General features: G+C 43.4%; 1 protein-coding gene and 1 long non-coding RNA gene across 6 annotated transcripts in view; one reads left to right on the top strand and one right to left on the bottom strand.

Moving 5' to 3' along the window:
* SERTAD2 (SERTA domain containing 2) overlaps positions 1 to 13,381 on the bottom strand; it is a 77,535-nt gene extending 64,154 nt beyond the window's left edge. The window contains exon 1 of one of the 5 annotated variants that reach the window (XM_030269267.4): positions 13,042 to 13,381. In XM_030269267.4, coding sequence (XP_030125127.4) covers positions 13,042 to 13,310 — 269 coding nt within the window. In that variant the 5' untranslated portion in view covers positions 13,311 to 13,381. Of the gene's footprint in view, positions 1 to 11,450; positions 11,729 to 13,041 lie in introns of those variants that run through there. The other 4 variants (XM_030269269.4, XM_072927650.1, XM_072927651.1 and 1 more) reach the window with 4 other exon arrangements.
* A 127-nt stretch (positions 13,382 to 13,508) lies between these two features.
* Positions 13,509 to 14,771, top strand: LOC115494556 (uncharacterized). Its single transcript, XR_003959649.4, has 2 exons — positions 13,509 to 13,821; positions 14,275 to 14,771. It is a non-coding gene; the product is annotated as an uncharacterized lncRNA (long non-coding RNA).
* The last annotated feature ends 1,165 nt before the right edge of the window (positions 14,772 to 15,936 follow it).

The following is a 15,936-nucleotide window of genomic DNA, read 5'->3' as shown; positions in this document are numbered from 1 at the left end:
TCCAACTCCATATAATTAGGGAAAAAAAAAAAAAAAAACCAAAAAAAACACCACAGAGCAGGAAGTTGTCTTTTTCCTCACACTGCTCTTCATGCATTATTGTTGGCACATCTTACACCTGTAGTGTTGCATTTGCCCACCAAACCTTGAGGCCTTCAAGTTATTTTCCTTATAGAAGAAAAAGTAGGACTCTTTGGAGTCCTACAACTGGTAGGAAATAACCAATTCAAGACCAAGGATTAAAAAATCCCGTGGTATATATTTATTATTAATTTTGACCATAGAGCAGACTTCACCAGATGCTCAATTACATTTCATCCTTAAGAGCAAACAAGGGCTCCTGCAGATGAGACCTTTCCAGATGGGCAGATCGTGGTGTCCTCCTTAACTATGCCTGAGACCACTGTGGTACAATGATTCTACTTGCTAAAAGCAATAACTTAAAGTAAGCACCACAAAGGGAAGAAAAGTGACATGGATCTTGCACATCATTCCTCTTAGAATTTTTTATTTAAAATATTTCATAAACTGCAGGGTGGAGCCACATTCTGCAGTCAAGGAAATTCGAGTATAGAGGCTTTTCTGCAAAACTCAGTGAAAGAGGGAGTGCTTGATACCCCTGTACCCACCAGGGCTGGCCATCCTCACCATATTCCATATTATCAGCAATCCCAGAAAGCAGCTGCTTCTGTGTGCACATTAGAAAGCTGAATGAGAGCATAAACAAGACAAGGTGCCTTGCACACTTTAAAACTATGGCATGACATAACTGCAAGTCATTGCCATTAAATGTTTAGGGGAAGAAGAATTCACCTGCCAAATTCAGCTCCATGGTCTACTGTTGAGTTTTAATGACAACTGCTACATCTTGGAAAGCTGCTCAATAATAAGAGAGTACATTTTCCCTCCAGGACCAAAAATCAGGTACTGTCACTTACCTACACAAAAGGCATACATAGGAAAATATCCCAAAGCCATGTGTCTCATGCAGCAATCAAAATATTGGACACTCTCTGCACACATAATTTTGCTCCTATTACAATATATTTCAGTTGGTCAGCATGCTAAAAATCTCCACTCAAGATTTCTGGCTTTTCCAATTAAGCTTATAGACAAAAAGTCTTTTTTTTTTTTTTTTTTTTCTCTTTTAATGACATTGCCATTTATTGCAAAGCTATGACAAGTTCTTATCTCATTATGGTGCCCCGTGGTAACTCATTATTCACTGGACTTTTTGATGTATGATGAACAGCAACATGTACTTCAATAGTTCTATTTAAATTTATAGTTGAAACAAATCATTCCAAGAACAGCACTGCATTACACTCAGAAGGGCTCAAATGCTTAGGATATTATATTCTGCAGTATTCACAGACCTTAGTATCTTACTCAAGCTTATGTATCTCTCATTAAGTCAAAGTTCCTCCAAACGAGAAGAGGATGACTGATAGTCAGAGATTACCAGGGCCAACACAGTGAGAGATCACACTCTTTGTGGCCACAAGCAAGCCTGACAGGGCTCAGTCCCCCACAGCCCAGCACCCTGGGAAGGCTGCAAAGCAACCTCAGCATCCCTGGAGAGCCCAAAATTCCCCCTCATTCATCACCAGGTCTGTCTGGTTCTGATGGGTAACAGATTGCCTGCTCCTCCTAGGCCACAGCTGCAACACAAGCTTTCAGATTTTGTGTAAGATGGAAAAACAAGAGAATGCACAACAACAAAAATCCCCAGAGGCAGAAAACAACACATGTAGTAACAAAGCTCCAGGCCTCTCCCCCACCCCTCCAGTTACTCTCCAGAGGGTAAAGCGAGATGTCAGGACCTTTCCAGTAATCAGCAGCGCTGCTTGGATCAGGTTCCTTGCTCTGCCTAACGTGGAAGGGATTGGCTTGAGAATTCAAATTGGTTAAAGGTGCAAAGTCTAGTTTGAGATGTTTAGAAATACCTTGGAAAGTGAAATATGGTCACTGGCCTGGCCTGTTCCTAGCAGCTTCCTACATCAGCTGCTTCTGGCACACTGGTATTTCAGGAGAGGAGGAGCCAGATTCACACGTCCTAAATTGCACCTAAGTCACTGTATCTTTTATTTTCTTCCATCTGACTCCTGGCCTTCAAGCACAGAGCCTTAGGCACAATTTAGGTCATGGGAACCTGGTCTTCAGCCTCTCAGCAAGTGGAAATACCTACGGCTGACTCGGGCTAGAAAATACCAAACACTTTAGAGGACAAACTACACCTGCTGAATGTACTCATACACACATGGCAGAGCAATTCTTCTGCCTCAGGGGTCCCCAGACTGTAAACTCTGACCCATGACACAAAGAAAAGCAAAACTGAACACATGGAGCCTGTCCCAGCTGGACACTGCAGGTGAAGTGTGCAATGTGAACATCCTCCACCTGCTGACCGTGCTCTGCAGGATCCAGAAGACAGTTTGCAAAGCAAGAGACTGAAGGTAACACCCCTCACCACTGCTAACAATGTACTGCACACTGAAGTGAAGCTACTGAAGTGTTTCTGAAAGTATAGGGAGTGTTACTTCATTTCCAAGGCTGTTATGTATCAGGAAAGATCATAATCAGGTCATATCTCAGGCACAGGTAAGGAAGATGGCAGAGTTAACATATCAAATCCTTTTTACATGCAAGCACACACCCTGAAATAAACCAGAAATGCTAATTGTGCTTATTGCACTATATTAAAAACAGGACTTATGAAGCTAAAGAAAGTAACAAAGCATCCCTGCCTGAAGGGTCTTCTCCAGGCTATCCTGTATCAGAAAAAAGATACATAACACAGAAGCTTGAGACATAGTCAAAGAAAATCTCTCCCCAGATACAAAGTCCAACACTGTGCCCTAATATGCAAGGGGATTTCACTCTCCAGGGCAGAATGGCTTTCTAGGACATTTACATCCCAGATCCAGAGCAGCCCCCTAAAAGTTGACTGGTACACAGTGTTCAGCTTCAGTGGCACGGGAGGGTCTCACAGTCCCTGCCCGCAGTCACAACAGCTCCAGGAAAGGGGCACGGCTGTTCTCACCTCACAAGAGGAGCCCTGCAGCAGAAAGCCATCAGACCCACCAGCCACCTCCCTCCACCCCAAACCCAAAGAATACCAAGGAACAGGAGAGTACTTTGAACTCCTGAGGTCAGCATGTCACTGTGTGACATAAGAGATGCCAAGAACAGGGCTGCATCTTGAACCCACCCTTGGCAAAGAAGCAGAAAGGAAGTTTCTGCATCCATATACTGAGGCAGAAAGCTGTCCTTTAAAAAGCCTCATGCACAAGGCACTAAGCAGCCTGCTTTCTCCATGCAGCAGCACAGGAGTTGGTGCTCTCCAGTAAGACAGGCTGGGGATTTCCTCCCTGCCATTCCCACTGCAATCCAAGTCAGCTGAGGTCTTGCAGGAGCAGTGCCTTAGACCTCCAGACTATCCTGCAGGAGGTGGAGAGATCCCCTCAGCTCCTGCAGCAGAAATGAGCCTGCCTTGCTGAACACACACTAGTCAGAAATCAAAGCAGGGATGGTGGGCAGAGAGGCTTTTCCTGTCTGCAGAGGCACTTTCCAGGGAGGAAAAGCCACTGGTCTCAGCTTTGAGAACAACTGGTCCAAAACACAAGTTCATCACTGCACCAAAGGTCCTGAGGGCAGGCAATGAATGGCTCTCCTACCTCCAAAAGAAGGAAGCAGCAAAGACATGTCCAACCCCATGCACATGCATTTGCTGAGTTTCAAGAGTGCCCCGAGGAGCTTCAGCACAACACCCAGTTTCTACATTTAGGTTTGAACTACATACAGAGCTGGCCACTGCTTGCAAGACAAGGACATTCCCAATCATGGTCAGGAAAAGCAAAAGGTAAGAATAGAGTTGTTAAAGCAGAGCACTGAGATTTAGGGGCCCTTCTTTCTACTGCCTGTTCTGACACCACATTAAACACTCCTCTACCAAAAAAAGTGCAATAAAGCCCTTTCTTAACATCACAGGAACGCTTAAGACTGAATTGATTCAGGCCTTAGCCTTCTTGCAAATCAAGTGAAAGATAAAATACATACAAGATAAAACCATCTTGTATGTAAACACATGAACAAGAGATGACATTTTTAAAAATCAGACCTTTTTCCTTGTGCACTCAATACTACTATATTTTCCCTTGTTCTGTGCAAAGCATACAATCTTAGAAGCAAAACAAAGTCTTCTCCCACACTTGATGTCACTCTGGCAGTGCCAAATGCCTTGCTGCCCTGGGGATGCTCCACAAGTACCCCACTGTTCCCATCCACTCCACATCATGCTTCAATCAAGGAAAACAGTTTATCAGTGTTATTTCCTCTTCCCAGTTTTTGGGCTGCTGAGGAGGTGCACAAAGAAAAGCAAACAACGTGTAACTTTTCTGTTTGCATGTCCCAAGGACTGGCTCTGCACACTGGTGCCTGAAGAACAAGCACATTGCAAAAGCATTATGTTTCCAGTGGCAAGATGGATGGGAAAAGTGCCAGCTACTTGCTATAACCCTTTTGTCATGCCAATTGCTGGCTGTTATGAGGATGTACTTTAGATACCTCCTTAGAAAAGAGCTCTGCATCTCATCCTTCCAGATGGAGGAGGAATGATTCATACACACATAAGCATGCTAGAATGATGGCTGAAGAGAAAACATTTTCTTTATGTTTTCTGTTTCGCATTACAGGCATGCTCAGGGCCTTAATCACAGGAAAAAAAAAAAAAAAAAGAACTGAAGATGATGACACTTTGTGCCCCAAAGAATGCTTGTGCAAAACCCCAATGCTACTTCTCCCTGGCCATATCAAGCCTCATATTGCCTGCACACACCTCATGTGCCTCATTCTCCTGCTCTCCCGTTTTCACAGCATTTCTCTGCACAGAACATGACAGAATAACTCCACTTACAAAACCATCACATCACACAATCACAAATACAGCAGAGAGGATCCAAGAGAGAGATGAGGAGTTGGGAGCTCTAAACTGACCACAGACTGACTTGCAATGCAGAAGGAAAGCAAAAGGATCTCTCTTTTTTCCAGACACACCAGGTGCCCTTTTCTTTCCTGGAGGCCACTGCAGTCCTCCTCCTCCCATCTTACCTGCACAGCACCTCTGCCACACGCTTGCACTGCTCTCAAGGGCCCTGCATCCTGTGAATCTCATTCTGCTTCTCAGCACTCAGTTCCCACCCATTTACTTTCCTCTGGCCTCTGATTTGTGAAGCCCTTGCAGCAGAAATTATCTGTAAGCACCTGGAAAGTACCTGAAATATCCCCAGTCATAATGCAAATAAATAAACAAACAGCAGTACATAGTATGTCTATTAAACCAACTGTATAACAGTCATCCCTGACATCAAAAATTAGGACTGTAGCTTCTTCCTACAGACAGTGGCAGTAAATGCACACTTTGGGGTACATCTATGGACCAGAAAACCTTCAGATTTGCTTTCTCTGCTACTCACTTCCCTCTTTCCCCCATCACATTATCCACTTCTGGAATCCATGCCTCACTTTTTATTATAAATTATTCTAATCTGGGTTTGTGGCATGGCAGAAATCCAGCATAACCTTCACAAATATACATATACACTGGCTATATAGCTTCTTTGTTTCATAGGAGCCTTTCAAAGAGCCTGGTACAGAGTCTGGGAGGATCTGGCATCCTTTTTCAGCAGCATCCCTGTGGTGGTGACCCTTTCCTAAAGGGTGCTAGATGCATTCACCTACACTATTTCCCCTCTTTGCAAAAATATCTCATAAAGCCAGGAAAAAGTGTTCAAGCAGGAATTTTTCCTCTGCTGTTTTTCAGGTTGAAGTAGTGTGGCTTAGGGGTGGCAAAGGGGCTAGAGAGAATATCTGAGGTCCAATGCAGACCTTCTTTCCCACTCCATCCTCTTCTGGATGGGAAGATGTAAGATAGGCTGGGTAATTGCTCCAGCTCCCTCAGGATTAGGGTTCAAGTGGGAAAGAAAGCCAAAGGAAAAATAAAAAATAAAACAAAACCATATGAAAGCCTCAGCTATTATAAGATTCTTAACTCTCCTTGGGCAAGGAGCACAGGCTACTTTAGTAGCTCTTGAAAAAAATCCCTACACTTTGTTCCCTCATGTTGCAATGGTTCCAGAAGGAATCTGGATCTGTGGCTTTTCTATAAAACTAATAAGGAGGTTCTGAACCCCACACTGGGGAGGGGCAATAAAAAACCCCACAACAACAAGCAATTTAAACACAGAGCCCTACCATGTTGTTAAATAATATGTTAAGAATTCATCTGCAAGTCTGTCTTGGCCAATGAGGGACATCCATCAGGAAGACACAATAATACTCTCTAGCATGCAATTAGTCTCTGCTGTAAGCACTTTAACTCTGGATTTCTTGGATTATATTGTTGTTTGTAACATCTATTACTGTTGCTTTGTAGGAGTGATATGATAGCTGTCCAAGCACCACAATCAAATAATGCTACCAGGACATTTGGGCAAGGGATTATCACAGCAAAGGAAATGGATTATCACAGCTTTTATTCTGAACAAGGATAAGAACAAGATGAGATATCATTTTGAACATGGCAGGAGGGACAGAAGAAAACTGTATCTGAGATTTACTTTTTACCTCCTCCCTCTTTTGGATTTTTCAAGATAGGCATGCTACAAAAATCTGCCTATCTGAAAAGAGAGAAACTGCCTTTTCTAGAATTTGCACTGAAATATCTGAACTAAAAATATTCCAAATCAAAGGACAGTTAAAACAGCCTCCTTGGATTGGCTGAATGCCTGTTCCTGGGCATTTTCCCACTGCATATCTGCCACTACTTCCTTCACTTGACATCAGGCAACAATCATCACCACTACCAGGCCTAAAGATTTCAGCTCTATCAAATTTGTTCCCTCTCACAGGAAGGAGGGTGGCTCACCTTCCTTCAGTTGAGTAGGTCCAGCAAAGAACTGATGTGTTCTTTTAAAAAGGTTTAAAGGTTCTTGAAAAAGGCTGCATCCTTGCCTTTATTCATTATTTCATCTTATACGTTAGTTCTCACACTGCACCTCAAAACAAGTATTAGTTTTTTTAATTTTACAAATCTTGACTTTTTTTTTTTTTTTAACAGTATTTTGTTATCTTCAACACATGTACATACACTTTTGGTACATGGTACTTAAAGAGACCCTGATTCTAACCTCAATTTCTTTGGCAACACCCAAATATTCCGGACAGGATGAGGGAAAACACACTAGCCTTAACACTCCTGTGATGCAGTTTGAGAGGTCATTTGTAGCTATTACAAATTACAGAGGAAAAAAGACAAAATTAGAAAAGACAGCCAAATAAAGAGAAGCAGAAAAACAAACAAACAAACAAAAAGAAGTGAGCTCTGCAAAGGAGAGAAGAAGCAAAAAAACTGCTTTGCTACAGCACAGGGCACTGGAAGCTGATGACACCTGGGTATAATGACTGCACTGATCCAAGTCACACCTCCAACAGGCTCTCCTTCACCTTTTCCATCGGACTACAGGTCAGCAGTGGTAAACCTTTTCCTTGCTGAGGACAGAGGACACTAAATATTATTGGCATGACACACCTCAACATGGACCTTGTGATTCTACAGGCAAGCAGCAACACTGGTAGTTGATTAAGGCTAGAAGGAACAATAACAAATTGAAAAAAAAAATCCAGAATTAAGTGGAAGGAATCAAAACAACAACGAAAAAGGAATTCAGTAGGACAGAAAGTAGGAAAGCAGATGATGAAAAGGTTCTTAGAAGGAAACAAACAAACAAAGATAAAAGAGGAAAAGGCATCCACAGGAATAGCTAACTTAATCTGACAGGTGGAAAATAGGGTGCATTTCTTTTTTTTTAATAACAATATTGAAACTGGGTAATCCAACAAGCAGTATTTTATTTTGGCCCACAGAAAATACATGAATATAGACTTGTACATTTTTAAGGAAAAGACTTCAAGCTCTCAATGCACTTGTTTCCAGAACTAATGCTTTAACCACATTACAGGGTTATGACAAGACCACAGAGTAACTACAATTCCTTCTCTATCTAGAACCTGCTTGTTCAGAGTCACAATCACTACAGTAATCTTGCAGCTGTGAGAGACTTTACCTTGTTATTTCTTGGGATTCCTCCCTATTTCAAATGGTAGGAGCTAAAGTGGTTTTGTTCTGGTTCAGCTAAGGTCTCTTTATCCTTTTTTCTTTCTTCCCCCCTGTATTTCTGTGCTTTTAAACTGTCCTTAACTGGACACACATGGCCAATGCCAGATATGAAGTACTGTGGATCACTACAGCTATGGGTAAATATTTTACAGAATCGGGAATTTAATTGCAGATCACATTACTCCAACATCTCTGCCCTTCCTGTCACTTCACCTGCTTGTAATCATTAGAAAGCAGAGTGTCATTTCTAAGCTGTAGTGGACCACTAAAAGCACCATGCTGGCTTTCCCTGGATCTACTTAATTAGAGATTAGCAGAAACAAAGCATAGGGAAACTATAAACATAATTTTGCCAGTTTATCAGCAAACAGCTTTGGGTTACCAAAGAGATAAGAGCAAGGCTGCTATTTCACCTTTGCTGCCAGACCCATGAGTTTATCTTTGCTGGGACCACGCCTCCATCAGAATTCCCTCTGAAACATCAACATGCACCACAGTACTAATTTTCCAAGTTGCTGATCTTTAATGTTGCCTGCATCATGCAGCCAGGATTTTGGACTGCTTCTCTTCATACAAGAAGGTGCTCCACAAGCCTCGTGATACCCCAGCTCTGTTACGTAGGCTGCTCACGTGTCACACAAGAGATGCTCCCCACAGCATCCTCGAAGAAGCCACAGGGTTGGACCTTCTTAGCTCCAGAAAGTCCACCAAATTAGCATCCACCACAAAGGCAGAGAGGGGTCCCCCATATTGTACTTCAGCATGAAAAACCATTTCATCAGTCATAGCATACAGCCACATTAAACCAGAATAATCTGATGGTGAACTGAAGTTTCATTTCAATCGGGAAGAAGAGAAGAAGCAGCTAAGGCCTTGGATGAGAAGACAGCCGTTCCCATTCACAGCTCCTCCCAATTAAAATGTTTTATATAGATCATCAGAACCTAATGCATCGTACATGTTCCACAGCGTGCAACATAAGGCTGGTGGTCTGTCATGTCTCAGTGTGATGAATGATCTGGGTACTTGTCTCTCTGGTATAAAAGCAGGAGAAGCTTTGAGACAAAGAAATAAAGGCCAATGCATATTACATATCTTACAGTGCTTAATATCATCCCTCCTGACACACACCTCTGAAAACAGTTAACATCACTATTTCTCTTTTATTTTGAAAGGGGATTTCACCATCAGTATCCTCCAAACCCTTGGGAGAACTTAATTTAAAGCAGAAACAGGAACATAAAGCGTTTGGCTACAACAAACAATGCCATACCAGCATATCATAAGAAAAATAAGTGACCTTCCCTTTTGCCTCTGCTGACAAACAGACACACGTGAAGCCACTTGCAGGCCAGGATGTTAGTGTGATTTCTGGAAGACAATCTAATAAATAAAGATTAAAAAGAGTTTTAAAAAAGCAAAACAAAACAAACCTGACTGCTGATTGCCAGAACTGAAAAACCTGCCTTTCCAAATCAACTAATGGTTTGGCAAGCCTACATGAAAGACAGACAAAGAAATAGCATCTTTTCCTTTTAACAAGGAATCTGCAGTAAGGAAAAGAAATCAGAATTGTATTGATTTCCATAATGCCATCTCTACAACTTGACAAACTCAGTCAGCTGCTAATGCTAATTCACTGATGCTATGGAGCCTTCCCATATAATTATACACCCTCCACTCTGCTGAGCCCCAGGGCGCTGTTTCTAACTTTCCAGAGGACCACTGCACCAAAAGTAGAAACAAAAAACAAAAAAACAAAAAACAACTCTTTTATTACCCAAAGCAAACTGCAAACCAAATTTTGCTTATTTAAATGAGAAGTTAGAGAGACTTGATTTTTAAGACGGGGAATAATCTGCCAGTCTGCGTATATTTTCAGATGTGATAACATGACAACCAATTCCCATTTAAACTATCCCCGCCTCTTATTATTTTTCTTCCTAAGAGTACAGAAGAACACAACATACAAATATTGCAACAATCGTGACTTCTAGGGAGAAATTCTAAAATCCTTCTCAGCTCAGAAGGGTTTCAAGAGGGTGATTCAGAATCAGACATGGAGACTTTTGTGGATGTCACTACAATTAACATTGTAAAAAAATTATAAACTGTTACCATTGCTACAGGGGTGTATATTTCAAAGATATTTTCATTAAGTTTTTCTTTTAAAAAGACAACACTGGAACACCTTCTAAACCAAATTTAAGGAAAATATCTTCTCCAAGTCTAAAATCAAAAACGTCCTAAATATTTAATGAAGTAAACTCTGCTATTTTTCTCCATTTCTCAAAAAAAATCGAGCAGGAAGCTCCAATATATTTTAGTGAGTTTCATTCAATTAGGGATAGCAGAATTTGGCCCAATTGATCCTAGTACTGTCTGTCTGGAAAAAAATGTAATGGAACTCTGCAGTGTAAACACCCTCCCCGAATGACTGTACCCAGAGTCCCCTTTCCTGCTCCCCCTGTTTGCCCTGCCTTGATATTTCAGATCCAGCCATACTTGGTTTACTAGATCCATCAAGATTCAGTGTGCCATTCGAGCTAATGCTACTTGATTTTGCTATGGCTTCCCATGCATGTATTAACTTGGAATCACTTAATCTATTTCCTCCCAGAACGATGAAATGCGTGGATTTTTGTTCAACAAACAAACAAGTTGACAGTATCAATACAGAGTTGGAGAGCCTCTAAAAACAATCTAGTTTGCATAATTAATGTTAATTACAATAACATCTCAATCAGTGACACAAAGGCTTAGCAATGAACAGAGTCATAGAGGAAGTGAAAACATGAACCAAACATGCAAGGATCTTGTCGTGTTCTGAAAGAGTATCAAACAAACTTTCAAGAGATTTATAAATAAGCACAGAAAGGCAGAAGACAACTCTGCTTTGTTTGACATTTTCTTTACAGGCTGCTTAGCACAGAGCTTTCTTCTTAGAGACTGTAGTAAGACAGCGGATCTGAGCTATGGACACACCAGATAATATCATTTTTCTACAACACCACATCCAAGTCATTAACAACTGCTGTAAAGAAAACCAGCCGAGGGCCTGATCCTTCTGCCAGTGATGTCAATAGTAAACACTTTAACAATGCCATGTGTAAGTCTGGGGGGAATTAGGAAAACAACTCCAACTTGAACACCGCATACAGGTGTGGAATCCCACAGGCGCAGAGGAATTTCAGGACAAGATAATTAATTTTTCAACAATCTTTTTCCTACTTTCTGTAGCAACAAGGGAAAGCTAAACGTACAGAAAACTTACCTGCCCGTTTCACTCGGCAGCGCAGAAGTCTTAAACAGGGAGAGGTTTTGGTACGGTCACTTAACAAAGCAGATTTACATTTAATCCTCAGAAGTTTTCTTCGTGGCCCAAGGAAAAAATAATTATCCAACGTGTTGCCATTTCAAGGAAAGGGAATAAAATAGTTATGAGAAAAACAAGCGCCACTCTACCTCAGCCAGACTGGCACCGTAGTACACAGGCAGTCACAGCAGCATCGCAGGGAGCACTTGCGCAGTGAAGTGCCACTCCGAGTGAGTAAGGGTGGTGTCATCGGGGCTGATGAGGGGAGGAATCACGATTTGTCACGTCATTACTACAGGGGCCTTCCTCAAAACCTGAGTTTCTTGATTGCTCCTCTCATTAATGCAAATCTGCTCTGTTAATGAAGTTACGCTGGTGCCAAGCCAGTTGCAGAGGAGAAACAGGCCCACTTTGTACCGATTCAACAGACCGCAGCTGAAGGACCCCTCCCCATAAAGGCAAAATTTAGGAAGTTTTCAGGTCACGTTGGACAAGTTTCCCCCTGGGAAAAGGACTGATTTTCTATTTGATGACAATATCACAGCTGATTTATTTTTGTTTCCCTCCCTCTATTTATATATAAAAGCAAGACAAGATTTAGTAAAGATTTAATTTTCTCTTGTAACCCTCTGACCTTCTGCACACACCTGAGCACCCACTGAGTAAAGCCATGCTTATTTACAAGAGTGCTTGCCTTTAGAAAGAGAAACTTCATGTGGAGGATTCCCAGAATGATGCTGGCCCTTCCTCTTAAAAAAAATTCAGTAGATCTATTCTTCAGCTGCCTGAGACAGATGATTTTGGAGCCCTGTGAGGTTTGGTAAACCTTCAATTCAGCAATTTCATATGATATAAATTACAAAGATCGAGCAATTAATATTAATAAAGGAACCCGGCAGAGCACTGAGGCTTTGGATGCTCTGTGCACTGCTGTATTTGCTGGGGTTTTCCACGCCTCTGTTTTATTTTAGTTGCTCTGTATATACAGCACACGAGAACATATACCACATTCATGTTCTAAAAATGCATTGAGGGAAAAAAAAAAGAAAAATCAATAGCAGTGAAACAGAGACATAACCATTTCATATCAAGGACTCCCAATCCCAAGCCAAGACTCCAAAACTCCCCAAAGCTGCGGACCACGGCTTCCCCCTTTCCAAACACGCATGTTCCTGCGAGAGAAGCCAGGTAAGAGCCAAACATCCAGGATGACAGCGCGGGGAGGAGGATGGAGCACCTGGAAATACAAAAGGTGCTTTCCCCGCTCCTCCAGCGCGGACAGTGCACGGAAGGGTCGCTCCATTTCGGGATACCCTCACTCAACCATCAGGGGAAAAAAAAACCAACCAAAATAAAACCAAATTTACAACCGCCGGCAGCACGAAGTTCGCAACGGCGCCGGGGGTTATATCTATTTTTCTTTTTTTTTTTTTTCCCGTTCTTTCGCAGCCCGGCGGGAGGGGAATGCCCCAAGTTCGGAGCAGTTGTGGGCGGCCGCCCCGCACCCTCAGCCCCCTCACAGCCCGGGAGGGCCGAGCCCGGCACTCACCCGCTCCGGGGGCTCCGCGGCGAGGACCGGCGAGGGAGGCGCCCGGGGGACACGCGGGGGAGGGATTTAAACCGCGGGGAGGTCAATGCGAAACGAGCGGCGGGGGCGGCCGTGCCCGGCTCTATCCCATGCCGCCGCGCTGGGCAGGGTGAGCCGGGTGGGCAGGCGGCGGGGAGGATGTGACACGGTGACAAGCGCGGCCCGCCAGCCCTGTGCCGGGGGAGGGGGCCGGGGCAGCCCAGGCAGCGCCGCCCGCCCGCACACGGCATTGACGGCGCTGCCGTGACTCACACACGGGAGTTGGTCACAGGGCGGCACCGCGCGGGGGGAGCGCCCCGCCCCTACCCGCCCGCCGACCAATGGCGAGCCGCGGATTGCTGGATTGGCAGGTCGGGCAGCCAATGGCAGCGCCGCCCGGCCGCCGAGCGGCCCCTCCGGCCCCGCGAGTCTTCTGAGGACACTCCGCCGCCAAGAGCCGGGGGGAGCCCCGCGGGGCGGGACCCGCGCGCCGGCCCGGCCGCCAACCAATCGGCAGCGAGAGTGGGCTTGATGGACAGCGCGGGCGGCCAATGGGGAGCGCGCGGGGGCGCGGCGGGGCGGGGAGGTGGTCGCGCGGGGAGCGGGGGCGGCGGCCGCGGCGGCGGAACCGAACCTCGGCGGGGCCCGCGGGGCCGGCGCCTCACGGACCCCGGGGACGGGAAGGGCTCGGCCCGGAGCCGCCCGGCGAGAGGAAGGGGGGAGCTGCGGCTGGCCTGTGTTTGACAGGTGTCACGGCTCCAGGTCTCCGGTTTTTTTGTGGTTTTTTTTTTTTTTAATTTATTTTTTGGTTTTTTGGGGTTTTTTTTTGTTTGTTTGCTTGTTTGTTTGGTTTTTTGGGTTTTTTTTCTTTATTTTTTGGGTTTTTTGGGGGTTTTTTGGGTTTTTTGCTGGTTTTTGGTGGATTTTTTTGTTGGGTTTTTTTTTTGTGTTTTTTTTTCTTTTTTTTTTGTGTGTGTTTGGGTTTTTTGGGGGGTTTGGGTTTTTTGGTTATTTTTTCTTTTTTTCTTTTTTTTCTTTTTTTTTTCTTTTTGTTTTTTTAAATTCTGACAGATTTTTAGACAACAAACCGCATCCCAGGATCCGGCACGCCATCAGAATTTTTTTGTGTGTTTGGGTTTTTTGGGGGGGTTTGGGGTTTTTTGGTTTTTTTTTTTATTTTTTTTTTATTTTTTCTTTTTTTTTAAATTCTAACAGATTTTCAGACAACAAACCGCATCCCAGCATCCGGCACGCCATCAGAATTTGTCCAGATAAATAAAAAAAAATTAAAAATAAAAGAGCAATAGCACCGACAGCACAGCTCCTCTCTCCTGCTGCTGCTGGAGGGGAATGGACAGGTAGGAGCAGCGTCAGTGGTGTAAAAAAAAAGCAAAAAGCGATGCTGTTATCACAAATGATTCATATTGGAGGAATTTCTGTCGGGCACGAGGAGGAAGTAATGCCCAGTAGGAGTTTCCAACAAATACTGGAACCTTACCAGCATTTTAATCCCCGTGAATGAGATACTCAAATTGTGTTTCACCTCTTCGTCTCTTCGTACAAACTCTGTAAGATAACGAGGTAACAGAAGAAGGGACTACATTGGCATTTTCACAGGCTGAAAAAATACAATTTTGTTTGCTTTAAAAACTTGTTCCGTCAACAGACTACTATAAATAAAGATTTTTTTCTTGTTTTGACATCCACAGTAATTGAAGAGCTGGAAAATGGTAACCTGCAATAATTTGTTCATGTTGTTCACTTCAGAAATGGTGGGACTAAATACAGTGTTTTCCTGCTTGCTTGTATTGAAATCCCAGGGAGTTACAGGGGAGTATTCACAGTTCCTCTTTTGAAGCAGGAACTGTTAAATCATACACCAAAAAAGGCTCTCTGATTTGTGTCCCAGCATCTAAGGCCCCATTCTGCCATCCTTGCCATAGTGTCTCACAATAAATCCAGGATGGACAGCACACAAATTGCTCTAATATGAAAGGGGAAGAAAATAAGACCATTAAAAAAAAAAAAAAAAAAAAGGAAGAAAAAAAAGACAGTGGGGATAAGATATTCTTTTCAGCTAATCATTATGTTTGTAAGTGACTCCCATCTTTGAATTGGTAGCAAAAGCAGAGAATTTAGGATCTGTCATCTTTCTACTTGCAGGGTTCTGCAGCCTTCAGCAGTGCTCACACTGACTCACTGACACTGCACTAAAGAGGGCTTTTCAATTTGGCAAACAGAAGGAACAGAGCATTTACCAGTCAATGATAGATTAAAAAAAAATATATATATATCTGTATATATAAACACACACACACACACCTCTTCAAAGAACTGGAAAAAGTGTGAATCTCAGGGCAGATAATTTTCTTTTTGTAGCTGTACCTTCTTTGGCAGCAATAATCTGACAGAATTGAGATAGAAATTGAGTCTGTGAGTTTGGTTGTTTGTGGCTGTACATCCACAGGGGCTTTGCACACTTCCAGAGCCAGCAGCCCGGGGAATATTTCATATTTCATATCATCACAGCACTGCAGCTTTCCCAATATGCAGCAGGGTTTTTTTCAGGGCCAGCACTGGCAGGGAAGCATTTGTATGAAGGTTTTTACTTTTGAATTCTCAATTTCACAGCTACAGAGAAAAGTTTGAGAATGCAGCCTGCCTGCCAAAGGTGATTTCTCTCTGAGGTGCTTTTGCACGTTTGGCTGTTTAGGATTTTGCTTGCTAAGCTGCTGTTTAGTTAGACTGGGTTTAGAAGTTCCAGCACTTGTACCAAAGTGCTTCAGGAGTGCTCACAGGTGAGGATCAGCTCTGCAGGGACAGTCGGTGTCCTGGCTGGGACACCCAGCAGCTCTGCCCCTGTAATTTGGGTAAAAT

This window comes from Taeniopygia guttata, chromosome 3 (genome assembly GCF_048771995.1).
Source record: "Taeniopygia guttata chromosome 3, bTaeGut7.mat, whole genome shotgun sequence".
Taxonomy (NCBI): domain Eukaryota; kingdom Metazoa; phylum Chordata; class Aves; order Passeriformes; family Estrildidae; genus Taeniopygia; species Taeniopygia guttata.
The sequence above is the reverse complement of the archived record's forward strand: the minus strand, read 5'-3'. Positions and strand labels throughout refer to the sequence as shown.